Below are 15,631 nucleotides of genomic sequence, written 5' to 3'. Positions count from 1 at the left end.
TAGGACGAGGTTAGATCCAGTCTTCTTAAAAGTAAGGTGAAATAGTGTACTGTGGTTTTGTGTACTGCAACTTTATAATGCTTCTTGTGGAAAAAATTAAGTATGCAAAGCAACTTCATCAAAATAAAAAAAAATAGTGTTCATCAAAATACAACACCAAGAAATTTAGGTCTCGTTTATTTCACCGATTCAAGTTTTGCTACAGTAAAAAGCTCTCAGAAACAGTCGCATCTAATTTTTTTGCTACAGTAAAAAGTTCACATAAAGTCACATCTCAACTCGAATCAACGAACTAAACGGACCCCTATTGTAATTTTGACGATATGTAGAATTTTGGGATCAAAATTTGAAACATATAAAGTTTAGAGTCTAAAACAATAAAAAAACAAAAGTTAATTTCCACAAATAATTTTTAAATTTTAACTGTTTTCAATTTTTGTTTCTTATTTAGACAGTCTCTAAATATTTAACACCTAATTAATAGAAAGATCGAAACTCAAATAAAGTAAAATTTCAAAGACTAATTATAAGATGTATTAAAAGTGAGGAACCAAAGTGAGATTGTGGGTAAATTTCAAAGACTATTTGTGAAATCATTGCTTTTGAGTTAGAATAGCACAATTCTCGTGGTTGCATAATGCATATGCTGCTTGTCAATACTTTCAGGATGGTGAAATCCAGCATTGAGCTCAGCACAATATTGTCAAAAGAGAAGCCAAGGTAGAAGTCAAGAGAGAGAAAAGAAATCCATTAATATTCAATTATTGATTTACTCTGTACACACAGAACAAAGGAAAACTATATCCCAATATCCATCCATTTCCAACTCTACAGCAATTCAATTTCCCTCGAACCGTATGTTATCACTCTAGATTTTCACATAAATTTTCACATTCAAAAAAACAGCGATTTCCATCACTCACCTATCCGACTAATTCACGCATAAAATACGCAGCCACAACCTATGAAGCATGAAGGCCCCAACAACAAAAATGGATGAGGATGGATTTGTTTCAAATGTGCAGGAGAATCCTTCACCTGTGCATCTCAGCGTATACCTCTACTTAAATGCTTCGAATCGTGTCCACTCGATCAATGACGTCTAGTGCTTTGATTCGGTCAATATCAAAGTCGATAACCGGAACGGAAGATGGTCTCCTAATAGGAAATGGATCCTTCCTAGTTTCACTCGCTGGGGAGTGGCTACTACTTTTACTCAGCCTATGATGCTTGCTTAACCTGGTCTTCACAGTGTCAAATTCCTGGCTCTTGCTTATTCCGGGTGTCAGTTTCCGTTTGTCCACATCCTGAAGCATCTCCTGATCTTCAACTGTCAACATGGGTGACGGACAGTTGGGTTTGCACGAGGACAGCTGAATTGTCTTTTGATTTGGGGAGCGTATTGGGGATTTGACAGGCGACCTGATGCCACCATTTCCAGCCCTTGCTTGGCTAACCAAATGGTGAAGCCACACAACCAGTTCGAGAATATAAGCTTCGGTTTTCTCCTTATCTGCATGGTGTAGCGTCTCGATCCTTAGCAAGTCGGTCTGACCAGCAGGTTTTCGATTCACATCGGACCTAAAGAATATCAATCAGAAGAGCTTATCAAAATATGGGAAAACCATATCTGAAGAAACAATATGAGATGTTTTAACTACTTACCCTGTGTTTGCCCATTCTCCAACCCAACCAAAGCCATGATGAGCTCTATGCAAACCAAATAGCAAAAGACATGCTCGTAGGTTAGTGACTAAACAAATCAAGTACAAAGAAAATACCAATAACTATATATGTTGAGCAGGAAGTAGATTCTGATCACCCATTTCATAATTTACAGTGTTCCCAAGACGGTGGCCAAAATATTGTTGGAAGGAAGTGGAATAAAAGCAATTTATTACTTTCCTACCCTTCCTTCTCGACAGTAAAATATATGTTTATATTATGTGTGTGTGTATATATATATATATATATAAGATTTTTGCACTGAAAAACATGGGAACTGATTAAATTATAAAAATGGGGCAGCAGAGCCCTCCAACCCAACAAAAAATGGATCCACATGATCGCTTGAAGCTTTACTTGGTCGTGTTATTTGCAACAGGGACAAGCCAACGCAATGTTTTCTCCATTTCAATTTTGATTTGAGGGATGGTAAGCTGCAAGAAAAACAGGTTGAAATATAACGGTCACGATCGCCACATAGCAAGAGAAATATTGAAGAAAATACTCTGAGATAAAGGATTTATATTTGTATCATCATTCACAAAGATTGAGAAACCAATTTCAAGATTTCCTTTTTATTAAACAAAGAACATATACCTCTTCCTTTACTTGAAATGACTGTAATTTTGAGCGCAGAGCTGACTTTATCGTAGGTGGAAGCCCTTGATATAAAGCATCCCTCGTATTGGGAGGCACGGAACTTGATCGAGAAACCTGATTATAGTTACGTGTCACACAACATTACTTGATATAAAGAAATCCAAACAGGTTTTTGGAAACTGCCAAAGAGAGGTTTTGTTTTTTTTTGGCAAGTTTGTAGCATCCCTGCAGAAAATTTTTATATATCCTTCTCTCATTCTAAATTAGAAAATAATAGGGTTATTAAAATCTCAAGTGGATGTAGAAAAACTCACAAGAGTATCAATTTGAGTAATGATATTTGCATAATGCAATGCGAGACCAGCAGAACCCAATTTGTTATGAGACCCTTTTATTGGTTGATCACCATCTGCAAGAACGCAAAAAGAACCACACGAGTATTATCCAGAAATGAAAAAAGAATTGAGAACCAAATTAGCATTTTAATGAACAATAATTTACTAGAGTTCATCTCAAAGAAGAGAGAGAGAGAGAGAAAAAATAATCAGAATTTTGGACTGATCTTGTCTGCACATACCAGCACTACCAAAGGCTTCGTGAATCTCAACATGCAGGAAATGTACTATGTCTACGAGCTTCTCCATTACCTGTAAATACAATATACTTTAGGAGGAACAAAACATTCAAGAATAGCAAATATGATGGTTACTATTTCATGGGCCGCCCGCATCGAAGAAAGTTTTCGCTTTATAATTGCTAAGAAACTCCTTCATAGCATTATAAAATAAAACAATGTAGTTGAGTCATCCAATTTCAAGCTCTCGGGAGACGAGGTAAAGAAAGAATGACTGCCTACCTCTTCTAGAATCTTGGACCAGAGGGATTTCTTCTTCAAGCTCCTCACATGCTTCCTTTGACTTTTTAACTCTGTTCTTAAAATTGCTAGGCTGTCTCCTACATGCCAAAGTAATTTACCGATAAATATTGTGAAGGAACAAGGGCACTGAGAACATCCCTGGTATAAAATTATAAGTTGGAATTAAAGTTGTCTTCGTTAGCTTAACTTTTGCCCTTACTTCATTCAATTCAGAGTCACAGTACAGAGCAATATGTATTGCAGAATGTGCAAATACAACACAATTCTTAAAACCAAAACTAAGGATTCTATTATCCATTCTATGTGCACATATATTTGTATGCAATTTACTGAAATGCTATTTACCCAATCTATGACCTGTCACATTGTATACATGCAAATGTTATGGGAACAAAATTTGGTCAAATACTATTATGTGTAAAACATACAAGTGTAAATTTTTGAGGGCCCAAGGGAGTAGCTAGCTGAGTGGGATGCTCATAACAAGTGAACACAGGAATCTTCACTTAATGATGTTTTATTTTTTGGTAAGAACCTGGTGCTTTCCTTCACCCTCCAAAAATGAATATCAAAACTTCTCCTTCGGTGCAATATACATCCTCAAAACTAGTAAAATAATTCTCTCACAAGTTGGCCTCACAAATTAAAAGATGAGCAGCGAACAAGAAGTCAGGGACTTAATGTGTTATTTCTGGACATTTATACTGCACACAGGTCATTATACAAAACCATACCTTTTAAAACACAGAATTGAGTGAAATAAAAGGAAGGAAATCAAATGAAATATGAATCTTTCTAAAGGAATACATCAAGCAATGTACCTCTTTGAGCAGCATTTGAGTTATCCTCTTCCTGATGCTTACGTCGATAATCTTGCTCAAATCTGTCCAAGGCATGCAACTCATGATACAATTCCTGTACCCCAAAAAAAAAAAAAAAGAGTTAAATCCCTCAAGTCAAATTCTAATTCCTAAAAATTTTCGAGAACAAAGCACACACGTAACAATGATGGGGTTAGCACGTTTCATCAAAAATGCTTTTCCCTCTCACAAACCTATCCATCAAATCCCAAGTCATTTGGAATTATCAAAGGCCAATAATACAATTTCACAACTTGCAGTGAATAAGAAATGTGATATATCCAAGTCGTCATGTATAGACCCTTAGATAGGATGGCAATTTCACAACTTGGACATATTGTCTCACAAGTCTCAAACCTCTCCGCCATTGGATCTCCTAAAGATTTAGATCTACGAGAGACGCGTAGAGGAAGGCTAGGGTTAAAAAAGGAAGTTATCAACTTTACAAGTTCCAAAAAGAATAATTTGGGAAGTACTGTAATGCAAATTTTAATAATGCCTATATACTCACGGCTGTATAATGAACCATAGTCATCAATTGCAGCATCAGTGTCTCTGCATCTTCCTTCAATTGTTTCTGTGGTGTAAGTTCTGAGCCCAACCTAGTATTGGAAAGAGATTGCAAGAGTGAATTTTGTAAACCACATTTAAGAAGTTGCAAAAACACATACAAGAAAAATAAACAAAAATATAGCTAATATTACTTCTCAAAATATCGATCCAAATGGTGCCACTGAGGATCTTTACAACGATTTCCAAAACGTACCACTTCACCGGAAAAAACTTTCAGTTCATCTCTGTCAAAATAATATAAGAGAACCATTAATTCTTCCCTAACTTAAAGAATCATAAGATCAATATTCAGAAGAATTTTAAAGAAAAATTAAATAGATATTGGAGAAAAAGATTGTTTCTGAGTAAAGAGCTCTCTCTAATTATCCACCTCTTGTCAGATGCAGCAATCCTCAAGAGTTCGTCCATATCCCGTGATATTAAGTTCTGCACTCCTTCCGATATCAGCACCTCCTCTTTTAAGCGTCTGATGTTATCCTTCGAAAGGGATTCCATTAGATTGGAACCTTTAACAATTGTGTTAGCAACTTCAAAAGCCAGTATAGAAATTTTGTTTCCCTTTGTTGTCACTCCAGAGGTAAAACCACTACTGAGGTTCAAATTTGTCATGCTACTACCAAGCGTGTCCAAAACTTCTACTGCCTTCCCAAGACCAACAGTACCAGCCCTACCCAAAAGCGAGCTCACTTCCGACACCTAAAACAAAAGGCAAAAAGTCAAGTCCAAATAGCAAGACAGGTTTAAGGATTGGTCGCTACAGTGTTTGATAGTGTAAAGGCAAGTCATCACTTTTTTTTTTCTCTTTTGTCTTTTTTCAAAGGGATAAATGACATCCTGATTTCTATAAGCATATAAAGCACTTTGATCCAACCGCATCTCATATTTGTAAATTGTAACCAAATGAACAAAACTATTCATGTCTGTATCAAAGTCACCCGACAAAAAGCAAGAAAGATAATAAAATTAATAATAACAATAATAAATAAATAAATATTAAAGAAAGATAAGAAAGAATGGTTCTAAGTCCCCAGGTTTTCCCCTCCTGGGATTTCAATGCAAGAAGTCTCGGTGTCCTTGCTTTGTTTATTTGGTTTATATGCCTGTTTGCTTATTGCTTTCGATATATATAAAATGCATTGTCCTGGTAATTTTCAGCTTCCAATCAAGAAAAATTAAAGAAAAAGGAGCATCCCAAACTTCCTATAGTTAGAAATTCCATAAAGTTCTATATCTCTAGAACAATTCAGCACTCGTACATGTAATATACATGCACCATGTGAAATTATCAGCAAAGTCTAATCTGAAACTCTAAAATGTTTACTCAGGTCTTATGGCGGAAAATGTCTTCAATCTAAAATACTTCAGCACTTGTCAATCAATAATAGTGACAAGAATTTGGAACATTTTAACAGCCTTGTTCCAAATGCCCAGCTAAGATGATTTTTTGTAAGCTACCACTTTACCATTTTTCACACTCCAAGTATAACCAACTAATTGTTGCCCACCATTTCTTGAGAGAGAGAGAGAGAGAGAGAGAGAGAGAGAGAGAGAGTCTTTTTCCTCTTCAAATTCTCAGTCTTTTTCCTCTTCAAATTCTCAGAGTCTTTTTCCTCTTCAAATTCTCACAGCACTTAGCTCTCCAAGTTAAACCAATAAAAAAGCTATTCAAGATTTCACACATTAAGGCGATTGAAGCTATCAACCGCTTTTGTTTCACTTTCTCATGACCACATCAAAGCTCACAAAGGAATGTCCCGAAGTAACAGATGCATAGAAAATTATATTCTCCGGCTTTTGGATCCATAAAATTTCAAGTATACTAATAATAAAAGAGGCATGGAGTAAAAAACACTAACACATCAAGTTCAGAATTACCTTTGCAACTGCAACCTGCTTAGACTTGGTCGATCTAGATTTCTGCGACAAGGTCCTAGACAAGTGTGGAATCCCATCATTGGTGTCGTCCAAGCCGATCTTATAAGGAACCACATTAACCTCTTGAAAAGAAAACGGATCGCGTAGCTGCATATCCATGCTGTTACCGGCAGAGGACGGCGTAGAATTGCTATCCAGTTTCATGGGAAGTGCATAAGACCCGTTACCCAAATGGCCATTAGAATGAGGATAGCTTCCACTAGGAGCATTATTTACATTGGCATTGTCTATAGAGGAGGACCTCCTTGTTCTGGAGCATATCCCACCCATTTTGTTGATCACCACTACAACTATAATCTCTCACTTGTTATTCACAACTTCCATACAAAACCCGAATTCTTTAAGACTTGTACTATCAATTAATGGCAAAATCAGAAGCTGAGCAACAAGATACTGTAAGACTGATCTACTCCAAAGCTATGAATTCATTAAAAACGAAGCAAAGCTTCTACCAAAATTACAACAGTACCAATTATGATCACGTCTGAAGCTCCAATCCATCAAGTCTATATATCTAGGTCAAAAAGCTGTAAAATCAAGTCCACAGACAAACCAGAACCAATCAGAAATCCCAAATCCAAACAAAAGTACAATACAAAAACTATATCTTCCAAAAAATAAAAACAAAAATCAAGCAAAACCCAGTTCCAAAAAAGTTCCAAATACGCAATTATCAAGTTCATTTCTTTATTTATTATTTACCATCAAAAGGGCAAACATTCAACTGGGTGATAATAAATGGGAAGTAAAGATTGATGGATTTGGAGAAAAACCCAGAAAGGAAAAAGAGTAAAGCTCGCTTACCAGCTAAAGAGGAGAAGAGAAAGAGTTGGATCTGTGAGAGCATGAATAAAAGAGATATTTTGGTCTGTAATTCCCTTCCACGGCAAGATGATGATGTTGACGGAGATGGGTTATTTTAGAAAGTAAAATTAAAAAAAAAAAGAAAAGAAAAGAAAAAACCACTGTGTGAGAGTCGAGCTCTGGGGTTCAGAATTCAGACAATAATACGTCTCTTTCTTTCTCTCTCTTTTTTCTTTTCTTTTTTTCTTTTCTTTTCTTTGCTTTTGGTTCTTTCTTTCCTTCTTTCACTTCTTTTCTCTGTGTTTTGAACTAGAGAGAGCTAGAGAAAGGGAGAAATGGTCAAAACCCAGACACAAAAGTCACCTCCAAGAGTAGACTTGGCAGTCTCTTTCTCTCTCCTCTCTTGAATTAACCATGGTTATCTCTTCAGAAGACTCTCTCTCTCTCTCTCTCTCTCCCAATTTTTACCTTAGATTCTCACCTCAATCGTGGCTACGGCGCGTGGTGCCTACGCAAGCCTTCTTAACTTTTAAAAGCTGTTTAAAGAGACGTTTCAAGGTTGTTTGGTCAGAGAATTCCTAACCTGACTTAAATTATGGTTTATAATTTATTACAGTATTTTTTTGTATAAAAAATACACATAAATTAAAAATAATTTTAATCTTATAATTCTAATTTATAAACTAAACGTCTCCCATTTTGACTACAAATATGATAGACGTTTAGTTGTATTGTTTTTGTCCTTTAAATCGAAAGATTGTTTTAACTCTAAAAAAACCAGGGAAGTGGGGCACGTGCAAGCCACGTGCATTCATGTCCATTAATACTTTTTTTTAATTTATTTTTAATTAATGTAATTAAATATAAATGATTAATTATAGTAATTGCATAATATAAAGAGTTAACAAAAAAAATGTACTTTTAGCACAAAAAAATTACAATATAATGGCCAAATGGGTCGTACCAGAATCAGGCGCACTCGTGCTATCACGTTTTGCTTGGCATTGGCCCATTATTGTTCATGTTGTTCAGTATGACCCGACCCATAAATTCCTAACTATTGACCTGACATGACCTATTGACTTATTGACTCGTACTTTTATTGTCGTACCGTCTCACATGTTTAATCGTGTTAGTTTATTATAAACTCATATTGATTCATTTCATTAATTATAATGATATTTAATTTTTAAACTTTTTTCCCTTAATTTTCAAATTTTAATTTTTATATATTATATTTATACACTAATAATCTAATTACATACAAATAATGAAAAACTATTTTTATAATATACATATATATGTGTGTGAATATTTAATTTTATTTTAAATTTTCCTATTCTTTTATAGCAATTAGCAAGAAGAACAATCTAACATAATAACTACAACCTTCACATATTTATTTATATAAGTGTCAAACGTGTGGTGTCTAGCATGTCGGTGTGTCGGGTCATACTATCTTTGGTGTCGGGTCGTGTTTAACCTAACATGCTCAATACTTAACCGTGAATTAACATGACGTGTCGTGCTAGATGCGCGTCGAGTCATATCATGCTCCTAAGTTCATACCATTGAGCCAACAACTTAGTCATGCAAAATAAATATGTGATTATTGAGCTTTTTGATATTTGAAAGACAAATTTATCAGAGCCAACACCGAGAAATTCTTTTTCCAATCAACATTTTACAATTTTTTTTTAGTTTTACATAATTATTTACTATATACTAGGTCCATATACAAGAAGGAAAAAGACGTTTGAGTGTAGAAGGAAGATGTACAACACATAGACAGAAAAATCTGTTGAAAACCAATAGATTTGATCGGTTCGGTCATCAAACCATCCCCATCGATTTTTTAAAATATGAAACCGAAATCATGCATGTTCGGTTGGTTTCCAAATGATCGAAATGTCAAGAGGAGAGTTATTCACTGGCGGCAAATAGATGACAACAATGGGGTAGTCGAAAACGTGATTGTTAAGGGTTAGTTGTATCAGTTTCTTCTTCTTTCTTTTCTATTGTAGCGTTGCTAGGGTTTCTAAACAAAAGCTAATATGTTTTATGGGCTTAAAAGTTAAATGGGTTAGCTATGGGCTTCACTCCATCCGTACCCACCAACTAAATGTGAGTTAATGAGACAGGGGCGAATATTGTTTTTAAGGAGAAAGAGAAAAATATGTCAAGATTTGAGGTGAATTAAAATTAATAGACCAATAGTTTACATAAGTTAATAAATAGGCTAAATTATTATTTTTGTCCATAACTTGTCTGGTTATGAACCATAACTTGACAAGTTATTATCCATAATTGTCTATAATTTGTCTGGCTATGAACTATAACTTGACAAGTTTGTCCATAACTTATTTGGTTATGAACCATAACTTGACAAGTTATGACCTATTAATTTCTATAACTAAAAATTGGCCTATATACTTTCTTAAGCTTTTCATATTGACCTATTTTCTACTATTCCCCTTGTTTTTATTACCTTGCACAAAAACTTGCCTCGTTACCATCTCTTCATGCATTAGTAATATATATATATATATATATATAATACAACTTCAAAAAAAAAAAAAATTTGGCCGTGTTTGAAATTGATTTCTTTTTTTTTCAATTTTTTGAGAAAGAAAAAATGAAAAAGTTTTCAAAACGGCGTTTTGCGCAATAAAGATAAAAAATGAAAATGAAAACGATTTTTTAGTTTAGTGTAAAATGAGAGATAAATGAAAAATGATTTTTAGTCGTTTTTTATTTTTTTTATTTTCGTTTTCTCCTTTCTCGAGCAGAGATAGAGAGACATTACTAGGTTTTTTTATACTTAAAATAATCTCTTGATAAAACTACCAAGCACATTTTTAAAAATAATTTCTGTCTGAGATTGAAAACGTTTTCATTTTCATTTTCATACAAAAAATAAAATCATTTTGCAACGAGTTTCAAACGCGCCATTTAATTTTCAATATAATATTAAAAATAATAAAACTCATGCTAATTGCCCTTGTTGCTATCAGTAAGGGGTTGTTTGGTTGGGGGATTCGTACTCCGATTCGAATCATGGTTAATGGTTCGATACAGTGTTTTCTCTCATAAAAAATACACGTAAATCAAAAATTATTATAATCTCATGATTCTAATCTATGAATTAAACGTCTCCTAATACTTCGTTGACCGAACTTATTATCGTGCACCAAGTCATTGTTAAAAAATTTTAAAATGTTCATAATTTCTTCAAAAAGGTTAAAAAAAATCAGTTTTGGTCACTAATATATGCATAAAATTGCAATTTTAGATCTTAAATATTATGCAGTCAACATATTTATGAGGACAAATTTGACGTCAACCATTGTTTTTTTTAATCTAATATATTTTATACAATGATCATTTTTTCAATTATTTTATTTCAAATCCTCTGAACCCTTCCTTTCCTCTCCACTACCATTTTCGATTTTCCGAGTTCCTCCTACCATCCTCTTCTTCCTCCTCCACCCCTCGCTCGTTCATTGTCTTTCAAAAATGTTGCACTAAATTTTATAGTTTTGAAGAGTTTTTAGAGATAGTTGAGAGGGCATTTTTAATAAAACAATTTCTATACAATTTTTAATTATCATACAAAAATCACATGATTACCTTTATAAAACTACAGAAATCTACAGTCAATTTTAATGGTTATTGACGAAAAATGCTAAAAAAAAATAAATAGTTCATGTTTAGGGATCAAAGTAGGGCCTTTACTTACCTAGTGTTCTTATAAAAATAAACTATGGTAATTTTTTATTTTTTTGTTGTTAAAATTATTATATTTTAATTTAAATTAATTTTAATTGAGTTTATTTAATTTATTAATTTAAATTTTTAATTTAAATTAAGATATACTTTATGTAAAAAAATTTTATTATAATAAAAAAATTATGTAATTATTTTTTAAAATTTTTTACTCTAACAAAACTCGAATTGAAACGGAGCCTATTTAACTCTCAAAACTCGCATCAAAATAATGCTAATGATAATCCGATCAAAATGTTAGTTCGGATAAGAGGCAAATGAGGTGGAGCAATAGAAACCGTCAGTTTGCTTGAAAAAAAAATCAATGGGTTGATAGATCGAGTCGAACCTGTTCTCACTTTATTAGCGTATTGCACAATAACAGAACCCACATCACACTCTCTGTCTCTCTGTCTCTGTCTCTCTCTCTCTCTCTAACTACCTCTTCTGTTCTGCTGCGGATTCAACCCTATCTACCACATACACCTCTCTTCTCCCTCAGATCTCTCCTGATTCCTGAATCAAGAATTAGGCATTTGCATCTGTTGCTTTCTAGAAAAGGAGAAGCAGAACAAGATCCAAAGCTTCAATTTCCTTTTGATTTTTCAAATTTTGAGGAAGTGGAGCGAGTTTTGAATTCGGAGTTGTCGGTTTCCGGTGGTGGTTAAGGCAAGTGGAAGGTGGAGATGGAGGGGAATTCTGGCGGCGGCGGAGGAGGCGGCAGCGGAGGAGGAACGGTGGCGGCAGCGGCCGGAGGAGGCGGCGGAGGAGGAGGAGGAGGAGGAGGAGGAGGAGGGAATGATGTTGAATTGTTGTGCAAGACGCTGCAGGTGGAGCACAAGCTGTTCTACTTTGATCTGAAGGAGAATCCTCGGGGACGGTATCTGAAGATATCGGAGAAGACGTCGGCGACCAGGTCCACCATAATTGTTCCCTTCTCCGGCATCTCCTGGTTCCTCGATCTCTTCAATTACTATGTCAATTCCGACGATCAGGACGTCTTCAGCAAGGAATTGCAGCTCGACACCAAGGCAATTTCTTTCTTGTTCTTGTTGTGTTTCGTTATCCAAGCATTCACTAAGTCACAATTCTTCTCTGTTTCTCTTTAGGTCTTCTATTTTGACGTTGGCGAGAATAGAAGAGGTCGTTTTCTCAAGGTAATTCGAATTCCGTTGCATAACTATCTGTTCTGTTTATGGAAGACTTTTGATTTCTGTGCCAATGATGGAAACCTTGAAATCTACATTATGTACGTGAGGATAAGCTTCTTAGTGTTGTCAGTGAACATTTGGTATTTATTATTATGTTGAGTTTAATAAGGCTTTGTTTGGTAAGAAAAGAAAATAGGAAGCGGGGAAAAAAAAAAGAAGAAGAATTTTTCCTAATATGGATTCCTTTCCTAATTTTGGATTCCTTTCCTAATTTTTCCATATTGGCAGATATTAAAATTGTGGTTCTTTGAAACTTCGTACCAAATTTATTCCATTCTCTTTTCCCTCCTACCAAATAACCATGAGTTCCAAAACCTTTTTACTGATCCATTCACCCCTCTCCCTCAACCAATTTTTCCCTCCTACCAAGCTTTAAAAGATTTTGCTGGCATTTGAGAGTTTGCAAATGATTCGGATCTTGGTATCCCCATAATGCTGATTACCAATAGATTTGTAAAAATGTTACACTTACATAGTTGAGCTATGGATCCACTTTTTCTTAATTGAGTTTCGCAAATTGGTAACTGCAAAGGTTTTTTTATTGGAACACTGATAAGAACCAGAGGCTGATGGTTTATAGTAGGAAGAATAAACGTCAGTGATTAGTGCTGACGTGGATTGGTTTGCTGAATTGCTGAATAATCTAGAGCTTGAGCAGTTTTTTGAGTGGTATTGAGTTAGGAAGGAGAGAAGGTGATCTCTCGAATATCACCATTGTTAGAGTGATCGTTAGTTTCGGAATAAAATCTATATCTTTCTGTTATGTTTTCTGTTGTTCTGTTGTGGATTCCATCAAACACAAATGGTGCCTTGATACTTGATGCTCCTGAAGTTTTTAACTTTTCCTTCTTTGAAATTTGTCTAACTGATCGATATATCTTTATGGTGTCTGTACACAGAATTTCAGAGGGCTAGTTCATGACATATTTTCTTTTGTCACCCTTCGTCTTCGGATTTTGATTCTTATCTTATTCATTGGGTGGTTATTTCATGGAAATAGCTAAGTTGAAATCTGAAGCAAATTTTTTAGTGGAAGATACAATTTGCGCTTTAGACTCTGTAGAAGGAAGAACATAAAAAGGATATTGGACATGAGCAGAAAGAAGCTTACTTCATGGCCTAATAGCATAGGAGTTTTCAGTATTCATATCTATATTCCAAAGCAACTCTTGCTTCCAGACTTGATGGGAAGTATAAACCTTTTCTTCTACAAAAGATTGGATCCCTGAACTTTCGTTCTGTGGAATGTGGTCAGTCCCTTATAAACATAACAGAAGTAGAGTTGCATAAAAAAATTTAATGGGGAGTACATGTCATAATTCCTAGTAGAGCATGTTGGAAATAAACCTTTTCTTCTACATTGGATCCCTGAACTTTCGTTCTGTGGAATGTGGTCAGTCCCTTATAAACATAACAGAAGTAGAGTTGCATAAAAAAATTTAATGGGGAGTACATGTCATAATTCCTAGTAGAGCATGTTGGAAATCTCTCTCTCTCTCCTCTCTCTCTCTCTCTCGCTCTCGCTCTCTCTCTCTCTCTCTACATTTGGTGTCTTTCTTATCATCTATGTATTTTCTTTTTGTCTCCAACTACAAGAACATATTTGATTTCTTTTCCAATAAAAAACACATTTCATTTCGCTGTTGTTTTTTCTTTGACTTGGATAGGTGAGGAGATTCCAAGTCTTAATTTCTTTTTGTCCTCCAATATTGCTCAAAATGATTCGTTTCTGCAGGTGTCGGAGGCTTCTGTAAGTAGAAACCGCAGTACAATAATTGTTCCTGCTGGCAGTACCCGGGACGAAGGTTGGGCCGCATTTAGGAACATTTTAGCTGAGATCAATGAAGCATCAAGGCTTTTCATGCTACCAAACCAGGTATTCTTTCCTGTGCTTTAGGTAGCTACTTTCTAGTTAATATGCTAGTCTCTGTTAAAAGAGCCTCATTTGTTCCTTCTTATCTTCACCTGGTTTTGCATTCCAAAACAGCAAAGTTCTGAACCTTCAGAACGTCTTGTTGGGCTTTCAGATGACGTTGGTGCTGGCTTCATATCCGGCCACAGTAGTCAACCTGCCACGACTTCTGAACTGAATATAGACAGATCTGTGGAGTTTCCAGCACAAGACGAAATTGGTAATATGGGAGTCTCGAAGGTGATCAGAGCTGATCAGAAGAGATTCTTTTTTGACCTGGGGAGCAACAACAGGGGGCATTTCCTAAGAATATCCGAGGTGAGATTGAAGAGAAAAAGATTTGTTGAAATGCAATACAAGATTATCTGTTTTTTTTTTTAGTGTTTATGATCTTAAAATGTTTAAAAGTGCTGTCTTTGTTTTGTTTTGTTTGTTGCTGAATATTGAAAACACTGTTGAAATTGCAGGTCGCAGGTTCTGATCGGTCCTCCATCATTCTCCCACTGTCGGGACTCAAGCAGTTCCATGAAATTGTGGGTCACTTTGTGGAGATCACCAAGGACCGGATCGAAGGAATGACGGGTGCAAATGTTCGGACGGTGGAGCCCCCTCAGAGATGAATGCAAACCTGGAGGTGGCTTTTGTAATGAAATAAATAACTCCAATCTGCCAAGTTCCTCTAGAGGTAGAAGTGGGTTTTGACTTTTGATTAGGGGTGGGATTGTGCATTAAGTCGTTTGCTTTGTTTATTTTCTTCTCTTCTTTCTGTCATTCAAGTCTGAAATAATCCGATTTCTGTCTGAGTAACCTAGATCTCGGAGATGATTGCGAAGCTTGATTGAAATAGGGAATAATAGGAGCCGACCAGTTACTTGTAAGTGCCAGTTTGATTAGTGTCAGTACTTATTTCCAACTTAATAATGATCATTCCATGATGTGCTTTATTTTTGTTTCAATGTAAGCTGATCAAACGTGCTGTTGACTAATAGAATATTATTGCAGTTCTTTTAAACATTGTGTTTCAATGTAACCTTAATAGAATTTCGAATCAGTGGGTCCCATTCGTTTCTTGTTTGACCTCTTTTAACTGTTTTTCTTTCTTCACAATTTGGTTAATGTAATTTCCTCCTGGTTGAATTGAACTCTCCGAAGCTGAAATTGAATTGTGGGTTCGTTTGACTTGAACTATTGATTGGGATATATATTTGCCACAAACAAAGGACAAGCTGGTTTGTTTTAAAAAGACCAGATCACTTTCTTGGCAGTAGTGTATAATGGATCCGAATTTACAAACTATAGAAGCCTTACTGTTACAGTTGTCTTGTGTTTTTTTTTTTTTTTTTTTTTTTTTCCCTGAACTCTATGTTTC

The 15,631-nt window shown here is 35.1% G+C and overlaps 2 protein-coding genes across 2 annotated transcripts; one reads left to right on the top strand and one right to left on the bottom strand.

The window, feature by feature from the left end:
• Positions 1 to 744: 744 nt before the first annotated feature.
• Positions 745 to 7,782, bottom strand: LOC21399481. Its single transcript, XM_010096550.2, has 13 exons — positions 7,375 to 7,782; positions 6,511 to 7,097; positions 5,006 to 5,331; positions 4,767 to 4,859; positions 4,574 to 4,664; positions 4,024 to 4,117; positions 3,182 to 3,279; positions 2,903 to 2,972; positions 2,640 to 2,734; positions 2,323 to 2,439; positions 2,083 to 2,159; positions 1,666 to 1,710; positions 745 to 1,581 (listed from the first exon to the last, which is right to left on the bottom strand). The coding sequence occupies exons 2-13, from the start codon at positions 6,838 to 6,840 to the stop codon at positions 1,065 to 1,067; spliced, it is 1,953 nt and encodes a 650-aa protein (XP_010094852.1). The 5' UTR covers positions 6,841 to 7,097; positions 7,375 to 7,782; the 3' UTR covers positions 745 to 1,064.
• A 3,717-nt stretch (positions 7,783 to 11,499) lies between these two features.
• On the top strand, positions 11,500 to 15,332 carry LOC21399480 (transcription factor Pur-alpha 1). Its single transcript, XM_024164589.1, has 5 exons — positions 11,500 to 12,170; positions 12,249 to 12,296; positions 14,086 to 14,226; positions 14,338 to 14,580; positions 14,730 to 15,332. The coding sequence occupies exons 1-5, from the start codon at positions 11,826 to 11,828 to the stop codon at positions 14,880 to 14,882; spliced, it is 930 nt and encodes a 309-aa protein (XP_024020357.1). The 5' UTR covers positions 11,500 to 11,825; the 3' UTR covers positions 14,883 to 15,332.
• The last annotated feature ends 299 nt before the right edge of the window (positions 15,333 to 15,631 follow it).

Source organism: Morus notabilis, unplaced genomic scaffold (genome assembly GCF_000414095.1).
Source record: "Morus notabilis unplaced genomic scaffold, ASM41409v2 Scaffold315, whole genome shotgun sequence".
Lineage (NCBI taxonomy): Eukaryota > Viridiplantae > Streptophyta > Magnoliopsida > Rosales > Moraceae > Morus > Morus notabilis.
Note: the sequence above shows the minus strand (reverse complement) of the source record. Positions and strands in the feature narration are given on the sequence as shown.